This window comes from Pseudopodoces humilis, chromosome 31, assembly GCF_049639895.1.
Source record: "Pseudopodoces humilis isolate 2021_Gansu_Grassland_sample_001 chromosome 31, ASM4963989v1, whole genome shotgun sequence".
NCBI classification, from domain to species: domain Eukaryota; kingdom Metazoa; phylum Chordata; class Aves; order Passeriformes; family Paridae; genus Pseudopodoces; species Pseudopodoces humilis.
This window is the reverse complement of record NC_142230.1, coordinates 7,665-33,703: the sequence shown is the minus strand read 5'-3', so window position 1 is coordinate 33,703 and position 26,039 is coordinate 7,665. Positions and strand designations below refer to the sequence as shown.

The 26,039-nt window shown below is 59.7% G+C and overlaps 1 protein-coding gene across 1 annotated transcript; it reads right to left on the bottom strand.

Moving 5' to 3' along the window:
• Positions 1 to 175: 175 nt before the first annotated feature.
• AHNAK (AHNAK nucleoprotein) lies at positions 176 to 25,687 on the bottom strand. Its single transcript, XM_088068542.1, has 5 exons — positions 25,607 to 25,687; positions 21,602 to 21,705; positions 20,234 to 20,387; positions 19,137 to 19,324; positions 176 to 17,649 (listed from the first exon to the last, which is right to left on the bottom strand). The coding sequence occupies exons 3-5, from the start codon at positions 20,385 to 20,387 to the stop codon at positions 1,669 to 1,671; spliced, it is 16,323 nt and encodes a 5,440-aa protein (XP_087924668.1). The 5' UTR covers positions 21,602 to 21,705; positions 25,607 to 25,687; the 3' UTR covers positions 176 to 1,668.
• Between the last annotated feature and the right edge of the window lie 352 nt (positions 25,688 to 26,039).

Sequence of the window (26,039 nt, the reverse complement as noted above, 5' to 3'; positions counted from 1 at the left end):
GGTGGGGGAGGGGCCTTGGTGGGGGGTGGGGAGCTGGAATTTGAGGTGGGGGGAGGGGACAGGAGCCCAGATTTGTTTTGGTGTGACCCCTCCCCCCCAAAGGGACCCCCCAAAATCCAGAGGGAGCCTCAAACCCCGAATTTGACCTTAAAAAAAGACCCCAAACGCAGCAAAATCGCGGTTAATAAACATTTTTGGTTTTATTTGAGTTTTCCACCGTTTTTTCTCCCGTTAATTCGCCGTTAAAGTGCTGCAAAGGGAACAGGTTTCTATTTTCTGGGAGGGGGGAAATTCCTTAAAAATTTAATTCATTTTAACTTCCCCAAAATCCTCATAAAACAAAACTTTATCCCGGATGCCCAACGCACCTTTTTTTTGAATTTTGGGGCTAAACAAGACAGAAACGGGTGCTTTTATCAAATTATAATACAAAGAATGTAACAAGTAGAACAAAAAAACAGCCATAAAACAGCCAAAAACAACCAAAAAAAAAATGAAAATAAAGCTGCAGGGAAAACCTCGGGAGTGGCTCTGGGCTCGTTCCGTCCTCCCCGGAGTCATTCGATCTCCGGGTCTTGTGCCACGGATTAAAATCTTCCAAGCTCTGGGGACACTTCTCAGTTTCAGAGGTCAGAGTTGTGGCTTTTGGATTGTTTGGATTAATAAATCCACGGGTTTTGGTTTATTTTTATTAATAAAGCCACGGGTTTGGTTTGTTTTTATTGGTAAATCCGTGTTTTTGGTTTATTTTATGTAATTAATTCGTATTTTTTGGTTTGTTCTGCTCAATAAATCCGTATTTTTTTGGTTTCTTTCTTTGGATAAATCCATTTAATGTTATTTTTTTAATAGATCCCCTTTTAGTTTTGGTTTATTTTCTTAATTGATCCAATTTTGTCGCTGTTCATTTAATTTTTTGTTGTGTTAATTACTTTGATTTTTCTTTTAATCGATCCACGTTTTTACTTTGAGGTTTTTTTAATAATTCCATATTTTTCATTTAATTTTTTTAGTAAATCCATTTTTTTTTTCTTTCTATTTTAATATATCCAATTTATCGAAAATATCCACGGCTTTGGGTAGGTTTTTTTTTAGAAAACCACAGTTTTGGTCTTTTATTTTTTAATAATATTATTTAAATTTTAAAAAATATTTTTTTAATAATATTTAATTTTTTTAGATTTTTTTTTTTTTAATAATATTGAATTTTTTTAAAAAATAAAAGATCCACGGATTTGGTTTCATTTCTTTCACAAACCCAAAAAATCCAAACTTTGGAATAAATCCACCAAACCGACAGAACCTTCAGCCCCGCAAAAAAAAAAAAAAAAAAAAAAAGCAAAAAAAAAAAGTTAAAATGAAGGAAAAATACAAAAAAAAAAATAAAAATAAAAATTCATTTCCACGAACCAAACACTGAAAATATTTTTTCTTGAGGGGAGGGGCGGAGGAGGGAGGAAGAAAAAAAACAGGGGACAAAAACAAACCCCAATAAAAATATCCAAAAAAAAAAAAAGGATAAATTGGGAAGGGAAAAAAACGAAGCTCTCAGCACAAGGGGAGGACCCCAAAATCTTTGGTGGGGGGAGGGGACCCCCAGCCCCTCCCCCTCTCTGTACACGCGGGGGGTCCCTCGCTCCAGGCCTATGTACAACCCCTCCCCCGCGGTCACTCCTTGCCTTTGGCCACCGCCAGCTCCAGGCCGGGCACGCGGAGCCCGCCCCGGGCCACGCCCTCGCAGGACGAGGACGAGGACGGGCGGGATTTGGGGGACCCCGGCGCCCGCCCCCCGTCCTCGGCGCTGGCCGTCACCTCGTAGCACCCCTTGGCCTTGGAGCCGATGCCCCCGAAGGTCCCGAATTTGCTCTTGGGCTGCCTGGCGGCGTCCGGCTCGGCCGAGTGGTCATCGCTGAAGGACGACGAGCGCGGCCGCGGTTTCTTGCCGCGGAACAGCGAGAATTTGCCCTTGGCCGCCGGCGCCTCGGCCTCCAGCTCGCCCTCGGCCGAGCCCAGACTCACCTTGGTGCTCTTCAGGTCGCCCTTGGAGCCGGACATGGAGCCCGAGGCCTCGGGGGACCCCGGGGCGCCGCCGCGCCCCTTCTGCTTGGAGAAGTTGAATTTGGGCATCTTGAGCTTGGATTTCTTCAGCCTCGCCTCGGCCTCGTCCGGCTCCGGCTCGGCCACGTCGGCGCCGGGGAAGTCGACGTCCACCCCGACCTCACGGCCCTTGGCCTCGGGCTCGGAGAAGACGAATTTCGGCATCCGCAGCTTGGGGAAGGACACCTTGACCTGGCCGCCCTCGGCGCCCACCTTGGGGCAGGAGGCGTGGAAGGTTCCGGAACCGGCGCTGACTGACGGCGGCGTCACCTCGGCTGCGCCTTTGACCTTTGGCCCTTTCACGTTGACGTTCAATCCCGAGCCGGACGCTTCCAGAGCCGGAGCCTCCAGGTGGACGCCCAGCCCTCCGTGAGGAGCTTCCACGCTGACCTTTGACCCTTTGACATCGCCGGCCACGTCGACGTTTGGTCCTTTCCGCCTCAGGTCGACGTCCGGCGCGGAGAATTTCGGCCCTTTCAGTTCCACCTCGGGACCTTCCAGCCCCAAACCGGAGCCCTTCAGCCCCGCCTTGACCTGGGAACCTTCCAGAGTGACCCCCGCGTCCCCTCCCTCCACGCTGGGGCCGGAGATGCTGAACTGGGGCAGCTTCAGGGACGGGAGTTTGATGGTGCCCCCCAAAATTTCGAAGCCGGCATCGTCTGCCGACGCTTGCGGGGATTTGACGCCGACGTCTCCTTTCAACTTTGGTCCTTTCAGGTTGACATCCAAATCCGGCCCGGAGACGTCCAGTGAGGGCCCCTTGAGGTCCAGGGTGGCCCCCGGGGACTGGACGGAGCAGGGGACGCCCCCCTTGACCTCCAGCGTTGGGGACTTCACCGTGGGCAGCTTCACCTTCCCCCCCAGGCCACCGAGGTCCAGGCCGGGTGCGTCCAGGGTAACACCGGGCCCTTCCACGGAGCCCGAAATGTCCAAATCTCCTTTTAATTTTGGTCCTTGCAGGTTCCCCTCCAACTCAGGCCCTTTGAGCTTCACATCCACGTCCGAGCTCACGTCCGGCATCTCCAGCCCCAAACCCATTTTCCCCCCCTTGGGCCATCCCAGTTTCCCCTCGGGACCTTCCAGTTGTGCTCCGGCAGCGCCGACCTCGCCTTTTACTTTTGGTCCTTTCACGCCGATGTCGACGTCTGGCGCCGCCAGCGAGGGGACGGCGACGTCGATCCCGGGGCCCTTCAGGTCACCCCCGACCTTCACGTCCCCCGCGCCCACCTGGACCCCGGGGAGTTTGAATTTTGGGCTTTTCAGGTTGACATCGGGACCTTCCACGTCCACGTTGAGACTCGGGCCCTTGACCTCCAGCTCACCCTCAACTTTGGGGACCCCTGCCGAGGCCTCGCCGCGGAATTTGTGCGATTTGAGGTCGAATTCGACGTCCGGGAAGGAGATCTTCCCAAACATGGGTTTCTTGCCTTTGGGGGACTTCACGGCGGCGTCGCCCCTGACGGTGATGTCGGGGCCGGTGACGTTGAGCTCCGCGTCCAGCTCGGCCCCCGCCGCGTTGACGTCGAACGCCCCCTTCTTCCCCTTCACTTTGGGGCCGCTCATGTGGATTTTGGGCATCTTGAACTTGCTTTTCTTCCCCTTCCCGGACAGGTGGACCTCAGGTGACTCCATGTTCAGCTCCCCCTCGGGTAAATCCACCTCGGCCTTGGGGCTTTTCATCCCGAACCCAAATTTGGACTTTTTAAACTTGGGAACTTTGACGTTGGCCTCCGGGCCCTCAACGCTCAGGTCGGGACATTCGACGTCGACTTCGGGACCTCTGATGCCAAATTCTGGGCCTTTGAGGTCAACCTCGGGCCCTTTCAGGTGACCTTCAACCTTCGGGGTGGAAATGTCGAAGCCGCCCTTGGTTTTGTGGCCTTTCAAGTTCAAGTCTATCTCGGGCATGGAGATTTTGGGGACGTTCACGTGCATTTCGGGCATTTTCAGTTTAGGACCTTTGACTTTGCCCTCCAGACCTTCAACGTTGACCTCTGGCAGGCCAAGATCAACCTTGGGGCCGGAAAGATCGACCTCAGCCTTCGGCAAGTTCACATCCACGTCGGGACCTTCCCCTTTAAAGCCAAATTTGGGCATTTTCATTTTGGGCAGCTTCACTTTCCCCTCGGGACCATCGACGTTGACCGCTGGGCACTCGATGTCCACTTTGGGGCCTTTGATATCGACCTCGGGGCCCTTCAGACCCCCCTCGAGCTTGGGGCCCTGCAGGTCAGCGTCACCTTTGACCTTCAGGCCCTTCAGGTTCAGGTCGATGTCGGGCATGGAGATCTGGGGGGTCTTGATGTGAATTTCAGGCATCTTCACCTTCGGCCCCTCCAGGGTCACATCCGGTGCCTGAATGTCCACTCTGGGGCCCTTGAGGTCGATATCAGGGCACTGCAGGTTCCCCTCCAGCTTGGGGACAGAGACATCGATGTCCCCCTTCACCTTGGGGCCCTTCAGGTTGAAGTCGACGTCGGGCATGGAGATCTTGGGGGCCTTGATGTGCATCTCGGGCATCTTGAACTTGGGACCTTTGATCTTCCCCTCGGGACCCTCAATGTCCACACTCGGCATCTCAACGTCCACCTTGGGGCCGGACACATCCAGGTCTCCTTTTGGGAGGTTCACGTCCACCTCGGGACCTTCTCCCTTCAACCCAAATTTGGGCATCTTGAACTTGGGCATCTTGAATTTTCCCTCAGGGCCGTGGATGTCGACGTCGGGTGCCTCAATGTCCACTTTGGGGCCTTTGATGTCCAGTTCAGGACCCTTCAGGTCACCCTCCAGCTTGGGGACAGAGACATCGATGTCCCCCTTCACCTTGGGGCCCTTCAGGTTGAAGTCGACGTCGGGCATGGAGATCTTGGGGGCCTTGATGTGCATCTCGGGCATCTTGAACTTGGGACCCTTGATCTTCCCTTCGGGACAATCCAACTCAACGTCAGGGAGATCAACATTGACTTTGGGGCCTTTGATGTCGATGTCTGGGGCTTTGAGGTCACCCTCGAGCTTTGGAGCAGAGACATCGATGTCCCCCTTCAATTTGGGGCCTTTGAGGTTGAAGTCAACGTCGGGCATGGAGATCTTGGGGGCTTTGATGTTCATCTCGGGCATGGAGAATTTGGGACCTTTGACTTTCCCGTCCACGCTCAGCTCAGGAGCTTCCACGTCCACGCTGGGGCCCGAAACGGCCACGTCACCCTTGGGGAGGGTCAGGTCCACGTCCACCCCATCCCCTTTGAAGCCAGGCATGGAGAATTTGGGCATCTTGAACTTGGGCAGTTTGAATTTGCCCTCAGGGCTGTCGATGGTGACGTCGGGGACGGTGACGTTGACCTCGGGACCTTTCAGCTCTCCTTCCACGCTGGGCAGGGACACGTCCACGTCACCTTTGACCTTGGGGCCCTTCAGGTTCAGGTCGAGGTCGGGCATGGAGATCTTGGGGGCCTTGATGTGCATCTCGGGCATCTTGAACTTGGGGCCTTTCAGTTTTCCTTCAGGACCCTCAATGTCCAGCTCTGGACCTTCAACGTCCACCTTGGGGCCGGACACATCCAAGTTTCCTGTTGGGAGGTTCACGTCCACCTCGGGACCTTCTCCCTTCAACCCAAATTTGGGCATCTTGAACTTGGGCATCTTGAATTTTCCCTCAGGGCCGTGGATGTCGACATCGGGTGCCTCAATGTCCACTTTGGGGCCCTTGAGGTCAATTTTGGGACCTTTCAGGTCACCTTCCAGCTTTGGGACAGAGACATCAACTTCTCCTTTCACCTTGGGGCCCTTTAGATTCAAATCAATGTCGGGCATGGAGATCTTGGGGGCCTTGATGTTCATCTCGGGCATCTTGAACTTGGGGCCTTTGATCTTCCCCTCTGGACCCTCAATGTCCACACTCGGCATCTCAACGTCCACCTTGGGGCCGGACACATCCAGGTCTCCTTTTGGGAGGTTCACGTCCACCTCGGGACCTTCTCCCTTCAACCCAAATTTGGGCATCTTGAACTTGGGCATCTTGAATTTTCCCTCAGGGCCGTGGATGTCGACGTCGGGTGCCTCAATGTCCACTTTGGGGCCTTTGATGTCCAGTTCAGGACCCGTCAGGTTACCCTCCAGCTTTGGGAGGGACACGTCCACGTCACCCTTGACCTTGGGGCCCTTCAGGTTGAGATCGAAATCGGGCATGGAGATCTTGGGGGCTTTGATGTTCATCTCGGGCATCTTGAACTTGGGGCCTTTGATCTTCCCTTCGGGACCTTCAATGTCCACATCAGGGAGGTCCACATTGACTTTGGGGCCCTGGATGTCCAGTTCAGGACCCTTCAGGTCACCCTCCAGCTTGGGGACAGAGACATCGATGTCCCCCTTCACCTTGGGGCCCTTCAGGTTCAGGTCGATGTCGGGCATGGAGATCTTGGGGGTCTTAAAATGCATCTCGGGCATCTTGAACTTGGGGCCTTTCACTTTCCCCTCTGGCAGCTCCACGTCCACCTCTGGACCTTCAATGTCCACCTTGGGGCCGGACACATCCAGGTTTCCCGTTGGGAGGTTCACGTCCACCTCGGGACCTTCTGCCTTGACCCCGGGCATCCCAAATTTGGGCATCTTGAACTTGGGCATCTTGAATTTTCCCTCAGGGCCGTGGATATCAACATCAGGTGCCTCAATGTCCACTTTGGGGCCTTTGATGTCCAGTTCAGGACCCTTCAGGTCACCTTCCAGCTTGGGGACAGAGACATCGATGTCCCCCTTCACCTTGGGGCCCTTCAGGTTCAGATCAAAGTCGGGCATGGAGATCTTGGGGGCCTTGATGTTCATCTCAGGCATCTTGAACTTGGGGCCTTTGATCTTCCCCTCGGGACCTTCCAGCTCAACGTCAGGAAGGTCCACATTGACCTTGGGGCCTTTGATGTCCAGTTCAGGTCCCTTCAGGTCACCTTCCAGCTTGGGGACAGAGACATCGATGTCCCCCTTCAATTTGGGGCCTTTGAGGTTGAGATCGAAGTCGGGCATGGAGATCTTGGGGGCTTTGATGTTCATCTCGGGCATCTTGAACTTGGGGCCTTTGATCTTCCCTTCAGGGCCCTCAATTTGAACATCTGGGGCAGAAACATCAAACTCGGGGCCTTTCACGTCCACCTTTGGCCCTTTCAGGTCCCCTTCCACACTCGGCAGGGACACATCGACGTCGCCCTTCACCTTGGGACCTTTCAGGTTCAGATCAAAGTCGGGCATGGAGATCTTGGGGGCCTTGATGTTCATCTCGGGCATCTTGAACTTGGGGCCTTTGATCTTCCCCTCGGGACACTCCAGCTCCACATCAGGGAGGTCCACATTGACTTTGGGGCCTTTGATGTCCAGTTCAGGACCCTTCAGGTCACCTTCCACTTTGGGAAGGGAAACATCAACATCTCCCTTCAATTTGGGGCCTTTGAGGTTCAGGTCGATGTCGGGCATGGAGATCTTGGGGGCTTTGATGTTCATCTCGGGCATCTTGAACTTGGGGCCTTTGATCTTCCCTTCTGGACCCTCAATGTCCACACTCGGCATCTCAATGTCCACCTTGGGGCCGGACACATCCAGGTCTCCTTTTGGGAGGTTCACGTCCACCTCGGGACCTTCTCCCTTCAACCCAAATTTGGGCATCTTGAACTTGGGCATCTTGAATTTTCCCTCAGGGCCGTGGATGTCGACGTCGGGTGCCTCAATGTCCACTTTGGGGCCTTTGATGTCCAGTTCAGGACCCTTCAGGTCACCCTCCAGCTTGGGGACAGAGACATCGATGTCCCCCTTCACCTTGGGGCCCTTCAGGTTGAAGTCGACGTCGGGCATGGAGATCTTGGGGGCTTTGATGTTCATCTCGGGCATCTTGAACTTGGGACCTTTGATCTTCCCTTCTGGACCTTCAATGTCCAGCTCTGGACCTTCAATGTCCACCTTGGGGCCTTTGATGTCGATGTCCGGCAAGCTCACGTCCCCTTCAATTTTTGGTGCAGACAGATCGACGTCCACCCCCCCTTTGACCTTGGGACCTTTCAGGTTGAGGTCCAGGTCCGGCATGGAGATGTTGGGAGCTTTGATGTTCATTTCGGGCATTTTAAATTTGGGGCCCTTGATTTTCCCTTTTGGACCTTCGACGTTGAGTTCGGGAGCTTCCACATCCACCTGGGGTCCTTTCAGGTCCACCTGGGGCAAGGACACGTCCACGTCTCCCTTCACTTTGGGACCTTTGAGGTTCAGGTCGATGTCCGGCATGGAGATCTTGGGGGCTTTGATGTGCATCTCGGGCATCTTGAACTTGGGGCCTTTGATCTTCCCCTCCGGACCCTCAATGTCCACCTCTGGACCTTCAATGTCCACCTTCGGACCTGACACGTCCAGTTCTGCTGTCGGCAGGTTCACGTCCACCTCTGGCCCCTCCCCTTTAAACCCAGAAACACCAAATTTGGGCATTTTGAACTTGGGCATTTTGATTTTCCCCTCTGGGCCATGAATGTCCACGTCGGGGGCCTCGATGTTGACCTTGGGGCCCTTGATGTCCACCTCAGGACCTTTCAGTTCCCCTTCCAGCTTGGGGGTGGACAGGTCAAACTCCCCTTTCATTTTGTGTCCCTTCAGGTTCAGCTCCACGTCCGGCATCGAGACTTTGGGTGAAGAAATGTTCAGAAAAGGCATTTTGAATTTGGAGCCCTTGGATTTTCCCTGGATGTCCAAATCCGGAGCCTGGACCTCAACTTTGGGGCCGGACACTTCAACCTCAGGTTTTTTAAGCTTCACATCCACCTCAGGGCTTTGAACTTTTGGGCCAGAAAAGCCAAACTTGGGAAGTTTGAACCTGGATTTTTTAGCTTTTCCTTCAAGGTCAACTTTTGGCCCCTCCAGCTCAAGCTCCGGCCCCTTGATGTCCAGTTTGGGGCCTTTCAGCTCGCCCTCGACCTTGGGAAGAGAAGCATCGAGGTCACCTTTCAGTTTGGGGCCTTTCAGGTTGAGGTCAATGTCGGGCATGGAGATCTTGGGGACATTGAACTGCAGCTCCGGCTTCTTGAACTTGGGACCCTTCAGTTTCCCATCGGGGCCTTCGATGTCCAGGTCGGGGACGGAAACGTCGACCTTGGGACCTGAAATGTTGACCTCAGCCTCTGGAAGGTTCAGGTCCACCTCGGGGCCTTCAACTTTGGGCCCAGAAAATCCAAATTTGGGCATCTTGAATTTGGGCATTTTAATTTTCCCTTCCGGGCCGTGGATGTCAACATCGGGTGCCTCAATGTCCACTTTGGGGCCTTTGATGTCCAGTTCAGGACCCTTCAGGTCACCCTCCAGCTTGGGGACAGAGACATCGATGTCCCCCTTCACCTTGGGGCCCTTCAGGTTGAAGTCGACGTCGGGCATGGAAAACTTGGGAGCCTTGATGTTCATCTCGGGCATCTTGAACTTGGGACCCTTGATCTTCCCTTCGGGACCTTCCAACTCAACGTTAGGGAGGTCCACATTGACTTTGGGGCCTTTGATGTCGATGTCTGGGGCTTTGAGGTCACCCTCGAGCTTTGGAGCAGAGACATCGATGTCCCCCTTCAATTTGGGGCCTTTGAGGTTGAAGTCAACGTCGGGCATGGAGATCTTGGGGGCCTTGATGTGCATGTCGGGCATCTTGAACTTGGGGCCTTTGATCTTCCCCTCGGGACCTTCAATGTCCACCTCTGGACCTTCAATGTCCACCTTGGGGCCGGACACATCCAGGTCTCCTGTTGGGAGGTTCACGTCCACCTCGGGACCTTCTGCCTTGACCCCGGGCATCCCAAATTTGGGCATCTTGAACTTGGGGAATTTTATTTTCCCTTCTGGGCCGTGGATGTCAACATCGGGTGCCTCAATGTCCACTTTGGGGCCTTTGATGTCCAGTTCAGGACCCTTCAGGTCACCCTCCAGCTTGGGGACAGAGACATCGATGTCCCCCTTCACCTTGGGGCCCTTCAGGCTGAAGTCAACGTCGGGCATGGAAAACTTGGGGGCCTTGATGTTCATCTCGGGCATCTTGAACTTGGGACCCTTGATCTTCCCCTCGGGACCTTCAATGTCCACATCAGGGAGATCCACATTGACTTTGGGGCCTTTGATGTCGATGTCTGGGGCTTTGAGGTCACCCTCGAGCTTTGGAACAGAGACATCGATGTCCCCCTTCAATTTGGGGCCTTTGAGGTTCAGGTCGATGTCGGGCATGGAGATCTTGGGGGCTTTGATGTGCATCTCGGGCATCTTGAACTTGGGGCCTTTCACTTTCCCCTCTGGCAGCTCCACATCCACCTCTGGACCTTCAATGTCCACCTTGGGGCCGGACACATCCAGGTTTCCCGTTGGGAGGTTCACGTCCACCTCGGGACCTTCTGCCTTCAACCCAAATTTGGGCATCTTGAACTTGGGGAACTTTATTTTCCCTTCTGGGCCATGAATATCGACATCCGGTGCCTCAATGTCCACTTTGGGGCCTTTGATGTCCAGTTCAGGACCCTTCAGGTCACCTTCCAGCTTTGGAAGTGACACGTCCACGTCACCCTTGACCTTGGGGCCCTTCAGGTTGAAGTCGACGTCGGGCATGGAGAACTTGGGGGCCTTGATGTGCATCTCGGGCATCTTGAACTTGGGACCCTTGATTTTCCCCTCGGGACACTCCAGCTCCACATCAGGGAGGTCCACATTGACCTTGGGGCCCTGGATGTCCAGTTCAGGTCCCTTCAAGTCACCTTCCAGCTTGGGGACAGAAACATCGACATCTCCCTTGACCTTGGGGCCCTTCAGGTTCAGGTCGATGTCGGGCATGGAGATCTTGGGGGTCTTAAAATGCATCTCGGGCATCTTGAACTTGGGGCCTTTGATCTTCCCCTCGGGACCCTCAATGTCCACACTCGGCATCTCAACGTCCACCTTGGGGCCGGACACATCCAGGTCTCCTTTTGGGAGGTTCACGTCCACCTCGGGACCGTCTCCCTTCAGCCCAAATTTGGGCATCTTGAACTTGGGCATCTTGAATTTTCCCTCAGGGCCGTGGATGTCGACGTCGGGTGCCTCAATGTCCACTTTGGGGCCTTTGATGTCCAGTTCAGGACCCTTCAGGTCACCCTCCAGCTTTGGAAGGGACACGTCCACGTCACCCTTGACCTTGGGGCCCTTCAGGTTGAGATCGAAATCGGGCATGGAGATCTTGGGGGCCTTGATGTTCATCTCGGGCATCTTGAACTTGGGACCCTTGATCTTCCCCTCTGGACACTCCAAATCAACGTCGGGGAGATCAACATTGACTTTGGGGCCTTTGATGTCGATGTCTGGGGCTTTGAGGTCACCCTCGAGCTTTGGAGCAGAGACATCGATGTCCCCCTTCAATTTGGGACCTTTGAGGTTCAGATCAAAGTCGGGCATGGAGATCTTGGGGGCCTTGATGTGCATCTCGGGCATCTTGAACTTGGGGCCCTTCAGTTTCGCCTCAGGACACTCCAGCTCAACGTCAGGAAGGTCGACATCGACTTTGGGGCCTTTGATGTCCAGTTCAGGTCCCTTCAGGTCACCTTCCAGCTTGGGGACAGAGACATCGATGTCCCCCTTCAATTTGGGGCCTTTTAGGTTGAGATCGAAATCAGGCATGGAGATCTTGGGGGCTTTGATGTTCATCTCGGGCATCTTGAACTTGGGGCCTTTGATCTTCCCCTCGGGACACTCCAGCTCCACGTCAGGAACTTCTACGTCCACTTTTGGTCCTTTCAGTGACACCTCTGGCCCTTTCAGGTCCCCTTCGAGCTTGGGCAGGGACACATCGACGTCGCCCTTCACTTTGGGGCCTTTCAGGTTGAGATCGAAATCGGGCATGGAGATCTTGGGGGCCTTGATGTTCATCTCAGGCATCTTGAACTTGGGACCCTTGATCTTCCCCTCTGGGAGGTCAATGTCCACGTCAGGTGCTTTGATGTCCAGTTTGGGACCTTTGATGTCCACGTCTGGGCCCGTCAGGTCACCTTCCAGCTTGGGGGTGGAAATGTCCACATCCCCCTTCAGTTTTGGGCCTCTGAGGTTCAGGTCGATGTCGGGCATGGAGATCTTGGGGGTTTTGAAGTGCATCTCGGGCATCTTGAACTTGGGGCCCTTCAGCTTCGCTTCGGGGCACTCCAGGTCAACATCGGGGAGGTCCACGTTGACTTTGGGGCCTTTGATATCGACGTCTGGGGCCTTAAAATCTCCCTCGATTTTCGGGACGGCCACGTCCACGTCTCCTTTCACTTTGGGGCCTTTCAGGTTCAGATCAAAGTCGGGCATGGAGATCTTGGGGGCCTTGATGTTCATCTCGGGCATCTTGAACTTGGGGCCTTTGATCTTCCCCTCGGGGCCCTCCAGTTCGATGTTGGGGACGTCCACGTCCACTTTGGGTCCTTTCAACTCCAGATCCGGCACTTTCACGTCACCTTCTACTTTTGGGGCAGACACAGCCACATCTCCCTTCAGTTTGGGACCTTTCAGGTTCAGGTCGACATCAGGCAGAGAAAATTTCGGCGCCTTGATGTTCATCTCTGGCATCTTGATCTTGGGTCCCTTCCACTTTCCCTCAGGACCTTCAACGTCCACGTCAGGAACGTCCACATCCACCTTCGGACCTTTAATGTTCACATCCGGACATTTCAGGTCGCCCTCCAATTTGGGGACAGAGACGTCCACACCCCCCTTGACCTTGGGACCTTTGAGGTTCAGGTCGATGTCGGGCATGGAGATCTTGGGGGCCTTGATGTTCATCTCGGGCATCTTGAACTTGGGGCCTTTGATCTTCCCCTCGGGGCCCTCAATGTCCACACTCGGCATCTCAACGTCCACCTTGGGGCCGGACACATCCAGGTCTCCTTTTGGGAGGTTCACGTCCACCTCGGGACCTTCTCCCTTCAACCCAAATTTGGGCATCTTGAACTTGGGCATCTTGAATTTTCCCTCAGGGCCGTGGATGTCGACGTCGGGTGCCTCAATGTCCACTTTGGGGCCTTTGATGTCCAGTTCAGGACCCTTCAGGTCACCCTCCAGCTTGGGGACAGAGACATCGATGTCCCCCTTCACCTTGGGGCCCTTCAGGTTCAGGTCGATGTCGGGCATGGAGATCTTGGGGGTCTTAAAATGCATCTCGGGCATCTTGAACTTGGGGCCTTTCACTTTCCCCTCTGGCAGCTCCACGTCCACCTCTGGACCTTCAATGTCCACCTTGGGGCCGGACACATCCAGGTTTCCCGTTGGGAGGTTCACGTCCACCTCGGGACCTTCTGCCTTGACCCCGGGCATCCCAAATTTGGGCATCTTGAACTTGGGCATCTTGAATTTTCCCTCAGGGCCGTGGATGTCAACATCGGGTGCCTCAATGTCCACTTTGGGGCCTTTGATGTCCAGTTCAGGACCCTTCAGGTCACCCTCCAGCTTGGGGACAGAGACATCGATGTCCCCCTTCACCTTGGGGCCCTTCAGGTTGAAGTCGACGTCGGGCATGGAGATCTTGGGGGCCTTGATGTGCATCTCGGGCATCTTGAACTTGGGGCCTTTGATCTTCCCCTCTGGCAGCTCCACGTCCACCTCTGGACCTTCAACGTCCACCTTGGGGCCGGACACATCCAGGTTTCCTGTCGGGAGGTTCACATCCACCTCAGGACCTTCTCCCTTCAGCCCAAATTTGGGCATCTTGAACTTGGGCATCTTGAATTTTCCCTCAGGGCCGTGGATGTCGACATCGGGTGCCTCAATGTCCACTTTGGGGCCTTTGATGTCCAGTTCAGGACCCTTCAGGTCACCCTCCAGCTTGGGGACAGAGACATCAACTTCTCCTTTCACCTTGGGGCCCTTTAGATTCAAATCAATGTCGGGCATGGAGATCTTGGGGGCTTTGATGTTCATCTCGGGCATCTTGAACTTGGGGCCTTTGATCTTCCCCTCGGGACCTTCAATGTCCACACTCGGCATCTCAACGTCCACCTTGGGGCCGGACACATCCAGGTCTCCTTTTGGGAGGTTCACGTCCACCTCGGGACCTTCTCCCTTCAACCCAAATTTGGGCATCTTGAACTTGGGCATCTTGAATTTTCCCTCAGGGCCGTGGATGTCGACGTCGGGTGCCTCAATGTCCACTTTGGGGCCTTTGATGTCCAGTTCAGGACCCTTCAGGTCACCCTCCAGCTTTGGAAGGGACACGTCCACGTCACCCTTGACCTTGGGGCCCTTCAGGTTGATGTCCACATCAGGCATGGAGATCTTCTGGGTCTTGATGTGCATCTCGGGCATCTTGAACTTGGGGCCTTTGATCTTCCCCTCGGGACACTCCAAATCCACGTCGGGCACCGCAACGTCCACTTTTGGCCCTTTGATATCCAGTTCAGGACCCTTCAGGTCACCTTCCAGCTTTGGAGCAGAAACATCGATGTCCCCCTTGACCTTGGGGCCCTTCAGGTTCAGGTCCACGTCCGGCATGGAGATTTTGGGGGATTTGATGTTGAGTTTTGGCATCCGGAATTTGGGACCTTTCCATTTCCCTTCCGCTCCTCCAACGTCCACTTCCGGTCCCTCAATGTCCACCTCCGGCCCAGAGATGTCCACCTCTCCTTTGGGCAGGGTCACCTCCACCTCAGGCCCCTCCAGTTTGGGGCCGGACACGTTGAAATGAGGTAATTTCATTTTGGGCATTTTCAGTTTGGCCTCTGGACCCTCCAGGTGGACATCCGGGACCTCCACGTCCACCTTCGGCCCCTTGATGTCCCCTTCCACCTTGGGGAGGGACACGTCCACCTCTCCCTTCACTTTGTGTCCCTTCAGGTTCAAATCCACGTCCGGCATCGAGATTTTGGGGGATTTGATGTTGAGTTTCGGCATCTTGAATTTGGGGCCTTTCACCTTCCCTTCGGGACATTCCAAGTCCACCTCTGGCACGTCCACGTCCAACTTGGGACCTTCCACGTCCAACCTGGGACCTTCCACGTCCAACTTGGGACCTTTCACGTCAATTTTGGGACCTTCCACATCGATTTTGGCACCTTCCACGTCCATTTTGGGGCCTTTCACGTCAATTTTGGGGCCCTTCAGCCCAGAAATTCCAGCATCTCCTTTCAGTTTTGGGCCCTTCAAGCCCAGATCCACGTCTGGCATGGAGAGTTTTGGGGTCTGAACGTTGAGTTCGGGCATTTTGAACTTGAGGCCTTTCCCTTTCACCTCCGGCCCCTCCACGTCCACGCTCGGGACATCCACGTCCACCCTGGGGGCGGAAATGTCCATCTCCCCCTTCGGGAGCGTCACCTCCAGGTCGGGGGTCTCTCCTTTCACCCCAAATTTGGGCATTTTCAGCTTGGGGAACTTCAGTTTCCCCTCGGGTCCTTGGAGGTCCAAATCCGGCGCTTCCACCTCGACTTTGGGGCCTTTGATGTCCAGCCCGGGGGTTTTCAGCTCCCCTTCCAGTTTTGGGGTGGAAACATCCAAATCTGCCTTGACTTTGGGTCCTTTGAGGTTCAGGTCGATGTCAGGCATGGAGATCTGGGGGGTTTTGATGCCCACCTCGGGCACCTTCACCTTGGGGCCCTTCAGGTCCACACCAGGGACTTCGACGGCGACGCCGGGACCCGAAACGTCCACTCTGCCCTTGGGAAGGGCCACCTCGAGGTCGGGGCTTTCTCCTTTCACCCCAAATTTGGGCATTTTCAGCTTGGGGAACTTCAGCTTCCCCTCGGGTCCTTGGAGGTCCAAATCCGGCGCTTCCACCTCGACTTTGGGGCCTTTGATGTCCAGCCCTGGGCCCTTCAAACCCGGCACGGACACGTCCAGGTCGCCGCTGGCCTTGGCGCCGTTCAGGGTCAGGTCAGCGTCCGGCACAGAGATTTTGGGGGCCTTGAGGTGCATTTCAGGCCCCTGGATGTCCAAATTCGGTGCCTCAACATCCACCTTGGGGCCGGACACCTCCACGCCGCCTTTCGGGAGGTTCACGTCCACCTCGGGACCTTCCGCCTTGACCCCGGGCATCCCGAATTTGGGCATCTTGAACTTGGGCATCTTGAATTTTCCCTCGGGGCCCTGAATGTCCATTTCAGGTGCTTCAATGTCCACTCTGGGGCCTTTGATGTCCACGTTCGGGACGCTGACGTCCACCTTGGGGCCGGAGATGTCCACCCCCGCTTTGGGAAGGGTCACGTCGACGCTGGGGGTCTCTCCTTTCACCCCAAATTTGGGCATTTTCAGCTTGGGGAACTTCAGCTTCCCCTCGGGTCCTTGGATCTCCATTTCTGGGCTCCCAACCTCGACTTTGGGGCCTTTGATGTCCAGTCCTGGGGTCTTCAGCTCCCCTTCCAGTTTTGGGGCAGAAACATCCAGATTTCCCTTCACTCCCGGCCCTTTGAGGTCGACATCGGGCACGGAGATCTGAGGGGTCTTGATGCTCATCTCGGGCATCTTCACCGTGGGGCCCCTGATGTCCACTCCAGGCCCCTCCACCCCAATTTGGGGCCCTTTAAGGTCCAGTTGGGGCCCCCTCAATTCACCGCCCACGGTCGGCAGGGACACGTCCACTCCTCCCTTCAACCCCTTCACGCCAACGTCCATCTCCACGCCCTTCAGGCCACCCCCTGGACCGGCCACTGCCACCTCCGGACCCTTCACGTCCACCTGGAGCCCCTTGGGGCCGAGTCCTTTCAGGTCCCCTTCCACCCTGGGGCCCCTCAGGTTCAGGTTCACGTCCGACAGCGAAATTTGGGGCGTTTCCACCTTCTTGAAGGTGGGGCCTTTCCATTCTCCTTCCAGGGCCACCTCGGGGACGGCCACCCCCTTGGGGACCTCCGCGGCGGCGCCGTCCCCCTGGGCGGTGAATTTGGGGAAGGTCACGTGCGGGATTTGGATTTTCCCCTTGGCGCCGTCCGGGGCCGGGAGCTCCACGCCGGCGACGTCCGGCGGAGCCTCGGTGGCGCCTTTGACCGCCACGTCCACCCGCGGCACCGGGGACGGAACGTCCGGTGGGGACGAGCGGGTGACGTCCGTCCCGCCGCCCGCCTGCGGGGCCGGAGCTTCTCCGCCAGCCTGGAACCCGAATTTGGGGATTTTTAACGCCGGGATTTTGATTTTCCCCACGTCCAGCGGTGGCGAGGAGCCCGCGAGCTCTCCCTGCGCACACGGAGCGTGGAATCGCCCGTCCGGCTCTCCGAACTGTCCGTTGGCCTCGATCCGGGGAGACCCCGCGAAGGCACCGGAGCCCTTCCAGCCCGGGAGGGATTTTCCAGTTTCTCCAGCAGGAATTTGGCTCTGGGGCTCCGTCCGCAGGTGAAGCCCCTCGGGTGTCCCGGACGTCACCCCGAGCTCCGGCGTGGGGACGCGGACGTTGAATTCGGGGCCCCCGATGACGCCGAGGTCGCCGTCGTGGCTGGTGACGTCCACGGTGTAGGCGGTGACCTTGCGGGTGACGGTGATGGTTCTGCTCTGCGTCCCCCCGGCCTCGGCGTCCGGCCCCTCCTCGGACCGGAGCCGCGGTTTGATTTTGGTGGTGTAGATGCGCTGGTACTCCTCGTCATCGCCGCTCTGCGGGCAGGAGACGGCGCCGGTGAGCGCCGGGACGCTGCTTCCTCCCCATCCTCATCATCATCTTATCCTCATTTTCATCTCATCCTCATCATCTCATCCTCATCTCCATCCTCATCATCATCTTATCCTCATTTTCATCTCATCCTCATCATCTCATTCTCATCTCCATCCTCATCTCATCTTCATCCTCATTCTCATCCTCATCTCATCTTCATCTCATCTTCATCCTCATCTCATCCTCATCTCCATCCTCATCTCCATCCTCATCCTCATCTCATCTTCATCTCATCTCATCCTCATCCTCATCTCATCCTCATCCTCATCTCATCCTCATCTCCATCCTCATCCTCATCTCATCCTCATCTCATCTTCATCCTCATCCTCATCTCATCCTCATCCTCATCCTCATCCTCATCCTCATCCTCATCCTCATCTCATTCTCCTCATCCTCATCCTCATCCTCATCTCATTCTCCTCATCCTCATCCCTTCATCTCATCTTCATCCTCATCTCATCCTCATCTTCATCCTCATCCTCATCTCATCCTCATCTCATTCTCCTCATCTTCATCTCATCTTCATCCTCATTCTCATCCTCATCTCATCCTCATCCTCATCTCATCTTCATCTCATCTTCATCCTCATCTCATCCTCATCTCATTCTCCCCACCGTTCTCGTACTCCATCCTCATCCTCTCCACATCTTCCTCCCCATCCTCATCCTCCTCATCTTCATCCTCACCCTCCCCACATCTCCCTCATCCTCATCCTCATCCTCATCTCATCCTCATCCTCCCCACATCTTCCTCCCCATCCTCCTCATCCTCCCCACATCTCCCTCCTCATCTTCATCCTCCCTCCTCATCCTCATCCTCCTCATCTTCATCCTCATCCTCCCCACTGTTCTCATCCTCATCATCCTCCTCATCTTCATCCTCATCTTCCTCATCCTCACCCTCCCCACATCTCCCTCCTCATCCTCATCCTCATCCTCATCATCCTCCTCATCCTCCTCATCATCCTCCCCACTGTTCTCGTACTCCTCATCCTCCCCACATCTTCGTCCCCATCCTCCTCATCTTCATCCTCTCCCTCATCCTCATCCTCATCCTCTCCACCATTCTCATCCTCCTCATCCTCATCCTCCTCATCCTCCCCACTGTTCTTGTACTCCTCATCCTCATCCTCCCCACATCTTCCTCCTCATCCTTATCTTCATCCTCCCCCTCATCCTCATCCTCCTCATCTTCATCCTCCCCCTCATCCTCATCCTCCTCATCCTTATCTTCATCCTCCTCATCCTCCTCATCCTCCTCATCCTTATCTTCATCCTCCCCCTCATCCTCATCCTCCTCATCCTTATCTTCATCCTCCCCCTCATCCTCATCCTCCTCATCTTCATCCTCCCCCTCATCCTCATCCTCCTCATCCTTATCTTCATCCTCCTCATCCTCCCCACCCTCCCCCTGTCCCTCCCCCACTCACCAGCACGACCTCGGGGCTGCCGGGCGCGGGGTCGCGCTGGCCGCAGCCGTGTCCGGCCGGGGGCGAGCGGTCAGCGCGGCGCTGCAGCCGCAGCCCCAGCGTGTGGTGGCCCACGCTCTGCAGCAGCTGCGCCACCTCCCCCGACTGCAGGTTGTCAAAGTAGACGGTGGCACTGACGATCTGATCCCCTGTGGGGACACCGGGGACACACGGGGGGACATGGGGGGACACATGGGGGGGACACCGGGGACACACGGGGGGACATGGGGGGACACATGGGGGGGACACCAGGGACACACGGGGACATGGGGGGACACGGGGACACACGGGGACACACGGGGGACACATGGGGAGGACATGGGGGGGACACATGGGGGGACACGCGGGGACACATGGGGACAGATGGGGACAGATGGGGACACACAGGGACACACGGGGACACACGGGGGACACACGGGGAGGACATGGGGGGACACATGGGGACACACGGGGACATGTGGGGACACACGGGGACACACAGGGACACACGGGGACACACGGGGACACACGGGGGACACACCGGGACATGGGGGGACACATGGGGACACACGGGGACACACAGGGACATACGGGGACACACGGGGAGGACATGGTGGGGACACATGGGGACACACGGGGACACACGGGGACACGAGGAGGATGTGTCAGGGCTTTGGGGATCCATCCTGTCCCCATCGTGAGTGACCATGGGGACACCGCCCACGGGGATGGAGGCAGAAGCTCCTGAGGTGCCACCAGGATGTCCCAAAGATCCCCAAAACTCCGATTTTAACCCCAATCCCCTCAGGTTTGGGCAAGATTTGGATCCCCACCCTTCAACCATGGGGTCACCACCCAAGGGGGACGGAGGCAGAAGCTCCTGAGATGCCACCAGAAAGGACCCAACGACCCCAAAAATCTGAACGACCCCAAAAATCCGATTTTGAACCCCCAAAATTCTGAGGGATGAACCCCCCATCCCCATCGTGACTGACCACGGGGTCACCACCCACGTGGATGGAGCAGAAGCTCCCGAGGTGCCACCAGGACGTCCCCAAAGCCCCCCCGGGTGTCCCCACCTTCCTTGACGACGCCCATGCGGGCGGCCGGCGAGTTCTGCTGGACGCGGCGCACGAAGACGCCGCGCTCGGTCTGGTCGATGGTGATGCCGTGGGAGCCGCTGCCCTGCCAGTTGGGCAGGAGGATCTCCCGCGTCTCCTCCTCGCGCTCCATCTGCGCCGGGACACGGCCGGGGGTCGGGGGGGGGATGGGGATGAGGATGGGGGGGGGGGCTGGACATGGCCGGGGGTCGGGGGGGGCTGGGGATGGGGGGAGGGGCTGGACATGGCCGGGGGTCAGGGGGGGATGGGGATGGGGGGAGGGGCTGGACATGGCTGGGGGTCGGGGGGGGATGGGGATGGGGGGGCTGGGGGGAGGGGCTGGACATGGCCGGGGGTCGGGGGGGGCTGGGGATGGGGGGAGGGGCTGGACATGGCTGGGGGTCGGGGGGGGATGGGGATGGGGGGAGGGGCTGGACATGGCCGGGGGTCGGGGGGGGCTGGGGATGGGGATGGGGGGCTTGGGGGGGGGCTGGGGATGGGGCTGGGGGGGGATGGGGGGGAGGGGCTGGACATGGCCGGGGGTCGGGGGGGATGGGGATGGGGTCGGGGGCAGGGGGCTGGACATGGTTTGGGGTCAAGGATTGGGGTCGGGGGTGAGAAGGGGTTGGGGGTGAGGGGTTTGGGGCAGGGGGCTGGACATGGCTGGGGGTCAGGGGCCGGGGTCAGGGGTTGGGGTTGGGGGGCTGGACATGGTTTGGGGTCAAGGATTGGGGTCGGGGGGATGAGAAGGGGCTGGGGGTGAGGGGTTGGGGGCAGGGGGACTGAGCAGGGGCTGGGGGCAGGGGTTTGGGGCAGGGGTTTGGGTCAGTGGGGGTGGGCAGGGATTGGGGGTGGGAATGGAGGGGCTGGACACGGGGTTGGGGTCAGGGGTTGGGGTCGGGGGGCTGGACATGGCTGGGGGTCAAGGATTGGGGTCACGGGGGTGAGAAGGGGCTGGGGGTGAGGGGTTTGGGGCAGGGGGCTGGGGGTGAGAGGGGCTGGGGGTCTTGGCAGGGGTTGGGGTCAGGGGAGCTGGGCAGGGGCAGGGGTCCAGGGAGGGGCGGGGGGCCAAGGGGAGGGGGTGGGCACTGGGCCTGGGGCCTGGGCCGGACGCTGGGTCTGGGGTCGGGGCCGGTCGCTGGGTCTGGGGTCGGGGCAGTGGCCGGACACTGGGTCTGGGGTCAGGGGGAGGGGCCGGACACTGGGTCTGGGGTCGGGGCTGGGTCTGGGGTCGGGGCAGTGGGTCTGGGGTCGGGGCCGGACGCTGGGTCTGGGGTCGGGGAGGGGGTGGGCGCTGGGTCTGGGGTCGGGCCGGGGCTCAGGAGGAGCCGAACCGGCCCCGCTGACCTTGGTGGGGTCCCGGTCCCGGTCCCGGTCCCGGCCGGATCCGCCCCAGGAATCCTCGGCCCTCGCTCGGGAACCTCGCGGCGGCTCCGGTGTCACCTCCCAGCCTGGAGGGGACATCGGGGACACGGTGGGACACGGGGACACCCCCGGGACATCGGGGACACCGGGGGGACACGCCCGGGACATCGGGGGACACCGGGGGGACACGCCCGGGACATCGGGGGACACCGGGGGGACACGGGGACACCCCCGGGACATCGGGGGACACCGGGGGGACACGGGGACACGCCCGGGACATCGGGGGACACCGGGGGGCTCCGTCCCTCCCCCCCCCCACCTCATCCCTCCCCCCACCGGGACCCGGACCCGGCTCGGGGACACTTTGGGGACACCCGCGATGTCCCCAGGGCCGGGTGGCCCCGAAGGGCTCCGACCCCGCGGGAATTGGGGGAGGGTCGGGAAGGGCGGGGCAGCGTGGGAATGTCACCTGTCACCTGTTCCTGTCACCATCCCCTGTCCCCTTGTCCCTCTGTCCCTGTCCCCATCCCCTGTCTCTCTGTCCCCTGTCCTTGTTCCTCTGTCCCTGTCGCCATCCCTGGCCCTGTCCCTCTGTCCCTGTCACCTGTCCCCTGTCACCATCCCTGTCCCTCTGTCCCTGTCCCCTGTCCCTTTTCTCCCTGTCACCTGTCCCCACCCCCTGTCCCCTGTCCCTCTGTCTCTGTCCGTGTCCCTCTGTCCCCTGTCACCATCCCGTGTCCCTCTGTCCCCTGTCCCTCTGTCCCCATCCCGTGTCCCTCTGTCCCTGTCCCTCTGTCCCTGTCCCTCTGTCCCCGTCCCGCTCCCCCGTCCCGCTCCCCCAGCTCCGCCCCTGAATTTTGAGTGAATTTCTCCCTTTTCACAGAATTTCGTGCGGGTTTTTTTTTTTTTTTTTTTATCCTTCCCTCGCTCCAAACCCCCCCCTGCAAAACCGGGGAGGGGGCGACAACACCCGGGGGACCCCCGGAGCGTCCCCAGCGGGCGGTGACACCTCCGGGGGGGGCTCGGGGTGTCCCCCCCCGGCCCGGGGGTGTCCCCAGGAGGGACAATCCGGGCTCGGAAGGCTCTGGAAGGCTCCGCTCGGTGGCGGCCAAACTGGTTGGTGACTCAGAGCGGGGCGGGGGGACCGGGGGGGACCCGGGGGGGGGCCGGGGGTGACTCAGAGCGGCCCCGAGCGCTGGGGGGGGCCGGGCCCCGCGGCCGCCCCCCCGCGCTCAGAATTGAGCCAAAAATCCGCCTTTTCCAGGATTTTCCAGCCCTTTTCCAGGATTTTCCAGCGCCTTTCCGCGTTTTTCCTCCCATCCCGAGGTGACTCGAGCCCAGGGGACAGCTCCGAGTGTCCCCCCCCCGGCGGGGGCACCCCCCCCCCCGCCCCGCCGCGCTATTTTTGGGGTGAAAACCACGTGTGGCCCCCGCCCGGTATTTTTAGTGCCCCCCCCCCCGCCCCCAAAAAGCCGCAGAGGGACAGAGGGATGGGATGTCACCCGTGTCACCCTGGCCGGGGTCACCGGGGTCCCCAAAAGGAGCCGGCCACCACCCCTGGGTGACGGCTGGGGGGGACACGGGGACAGCGGGGGACCCGCGGGTGTTGTTTTGGGGTCCCCTGACCCTGTTTTGGGGTACTCAGGCGCTGTTTTGGGGTCCTCGGGGGCTCTTTTGGGACCCCTGGCTGTTGTTTAGGGTCCCCAGGTGCTGTTTTGGGGTCCCCAGGTGCTGTTTTGGGGTCCCCGGGCGCTGTTTTGGGACCCCCGAGCGCTCTTTTGGGGTCCCAGGGCGCATTTTTGGGACCCCTGGGTGTTGTTTGGGGTCCCCGAGCGCTGTTTTGGGGCTACCGGGAGCTGTTTTGGGACCTCCTGGAGCTGTTTCGGGGTTCCCTGACCCCGTTTTGGGACCCCAGGTGCTGTTTTGGGGTCCCCTGACCCTGTTTTGGGACCCCAGGTGCTGTTTTGGGGTCCCCGAGCGCTGTTTCGGGGTCCCCAGGCGCTGTTTTGGGGTCCCCAGGTGCTGTTTTGAGGTCCCCCAGAGCCCCCCGCGCCGCAAAGGGACAAACCGCTGAGGCCACGTTGTCCCTTGGGACCCCCCGGTGCCACCCCCGAGGTCCCCGAGGTCCCCCCGGTGTCGCCCCCACTTTGTCACCGCACCAGGACCCCCCACCCCCCCCCCCCCCGCCCCCAGCGCCCCCCGCCCGGGGCCGAGACCCGGATTTGGGGAGGTTTTGACCCCAAATTCGGGGGTCCCCGGGAGTTGTGACCCCCCCAAGGGCCGGGGGTCCGGGCGGGGCCGGTGACGCACGGCCCGGGATCCTCCCAGGAAACGCCAAATCCCGGAAAACAATCCCAAAAAAAGGGGGGAAAACGGGAAAAAATGGGGAAAAAATGGGAAAAATCGGGGGGAAAGAACCCCGGGAGGAGGAGGAGGAGGAGGAGGAGGAGGAGCAGCGGGCGGGGCCCCGCGGCCGGTACCGGTCGGACCGGCTGGAGCGAGAGTCCCGCGGGCGGCGGGGACCGCGGGGATCCGGGGGGGTCCCGGACCGGTTCCACCGGGTCCTGCCCGGACTCTGCCCGCGGCCACACGCGGTGGCGCCGGGACACTCCGGGGGTGTCCCCAGCCCCGCCCCCTCCCCAAAAATCACCCCCACCCCTCCCGAGAGGCCCTTGGGAACCCCCCGAAATGTTCCGGGGGGGGGGGGGGGGGGCAGGGGAATAGTCCCCACCCCAAATAAATTCGGGGGGGCCCCAGGGGGGGTTCGGTGACCGGAGAGGGGTGGGGGATACCCCAAGGGGGGGTTCTGCCCCCCCAGAGGGGTGGGGGGGTCCCCAAGGGGGGGGTTCGGCCCCCCCAGAGGGGTGGGGGGCCCCCAAGGGGGGGGTTCGGCCCCCCCAGAGGGGTGGGGGGCCCCCAAGGGGGGAAGTGGCGCCCGGGAGCGGCCGCGCCCCAAAAACCGCAGCGGGCGCGTGGGGGGGGTGGGGGGGAGGGGGGGGAAACCCGGGTCCCCTCCCCCCTCTCCGAAACCCCCCCCCCCCGGACCCCTCGGGTGGGGTTTGGGGTTTGGGAACCCCAAAATTAACGCCCCCCCCCCTCCAAAAAAATAAAACAGCTCGGCGCTCTCCCCACCCCCGCGCTGAAACCGGCGCTGATGAGCGTTAATTACCCGAACCTTCATTAACCGAGCGCCCACGCGCGGCCGCGCCCTCGCGGGATCCCGGGGATTCCCCCCCCCCGCCCCAAAATCGGCACCGGGACCCCCCCCCAGGGTCCCCCCGGTGCGGGCGGGGCGGGAGCGGCGGGAGGGGCCCGGAGGGGGGGGAGGGGGGGGGGAACCGCGGCCCCGCCCCCACCGGGGACTCCCCGGGCGCGGCCGGAGGGGGGGGGGGAAGGGGGGGCCACGCCCTGAGCGCGGCCGGGACACCCCGGGACCCCCCCGGGACCGCCGGGACGGGCGCGGGACCCCCCGAGGGTCGCCCCGAACAGCTCGGGACCCCCCCCGGAGATCCCGGAGCCCCCCCCGGGCCCAGCGCGGGACACGCGTGACCCCCCCCACCCCACCCTCCCCCCCCCCCACACCGGGGGGTTCGCGGCGCTCCCGGAGCCCCCCCGGGACACCCCCGGCGGTACCGGAGACCCCCGAGACGAACGAGCCCCCCCGAACCCCCGGCGGCACCGGAGCCCCCCGAGACAGTCACGGGACCCCCCCTGCACCCCCCCGGCGGGCCCGGGACCACCGGAACCCCCCGGGACCCCCCCGGGCCACTCTCGGGCCCCTCGGTCCGCCTCCTGCACTCCCGGAGTTACCGGAGCCTCCCGGGACGCCCTCGGACACTTCCCGAACCCCCCCGCGCGACTCCCGGGACCACCAGAACCCCCCAGAACCCCCCAAAACAGCCCCGGGACGGTCCCGGGACCCCCCCCTCGCCCCTCCCGGAGCCGCCGCCCGTCCCGGTTCTGTCCCGGTTGTGTCCCCGCCGGTACCTGCGGGCTCAGCTGCCGGGCCGGGCCATGCCCGGTGCCGGTTCCTGGCGGTCCCGGAGCGGGGCCGTGCGGAGTGGCCGCGCCCGGGCGGGTCCCGGCTCTTGTAGGGCGGCGGAGCCTCCCCCGCCCCGCGGGGAGGGCCCGGCCCGGCCCGGCCCCGGGACAGGGAGCGGCCCGGGACAGCCCCGGAGCGGCAGCGGGAGCGGCCGCGGGAGGATCCGGCCCGGTTCTGGGAACGCTTCTGGGCCCGATCCCTGTCCTGGGACCGGGCCCGGACCAGCTCCGAACCCGGAACCGGGAACCGGCAACCGGTTCTGACCCCGGTACCGCTTCTGACCCCGATCCCGGTTCTGATCCCGGGTCGGTTCTGATCCCGATCCCGGTCCCGGTTCTGATCCCGATCCCGGTCCCGGTTCTGATCCCGGGTCGGTTC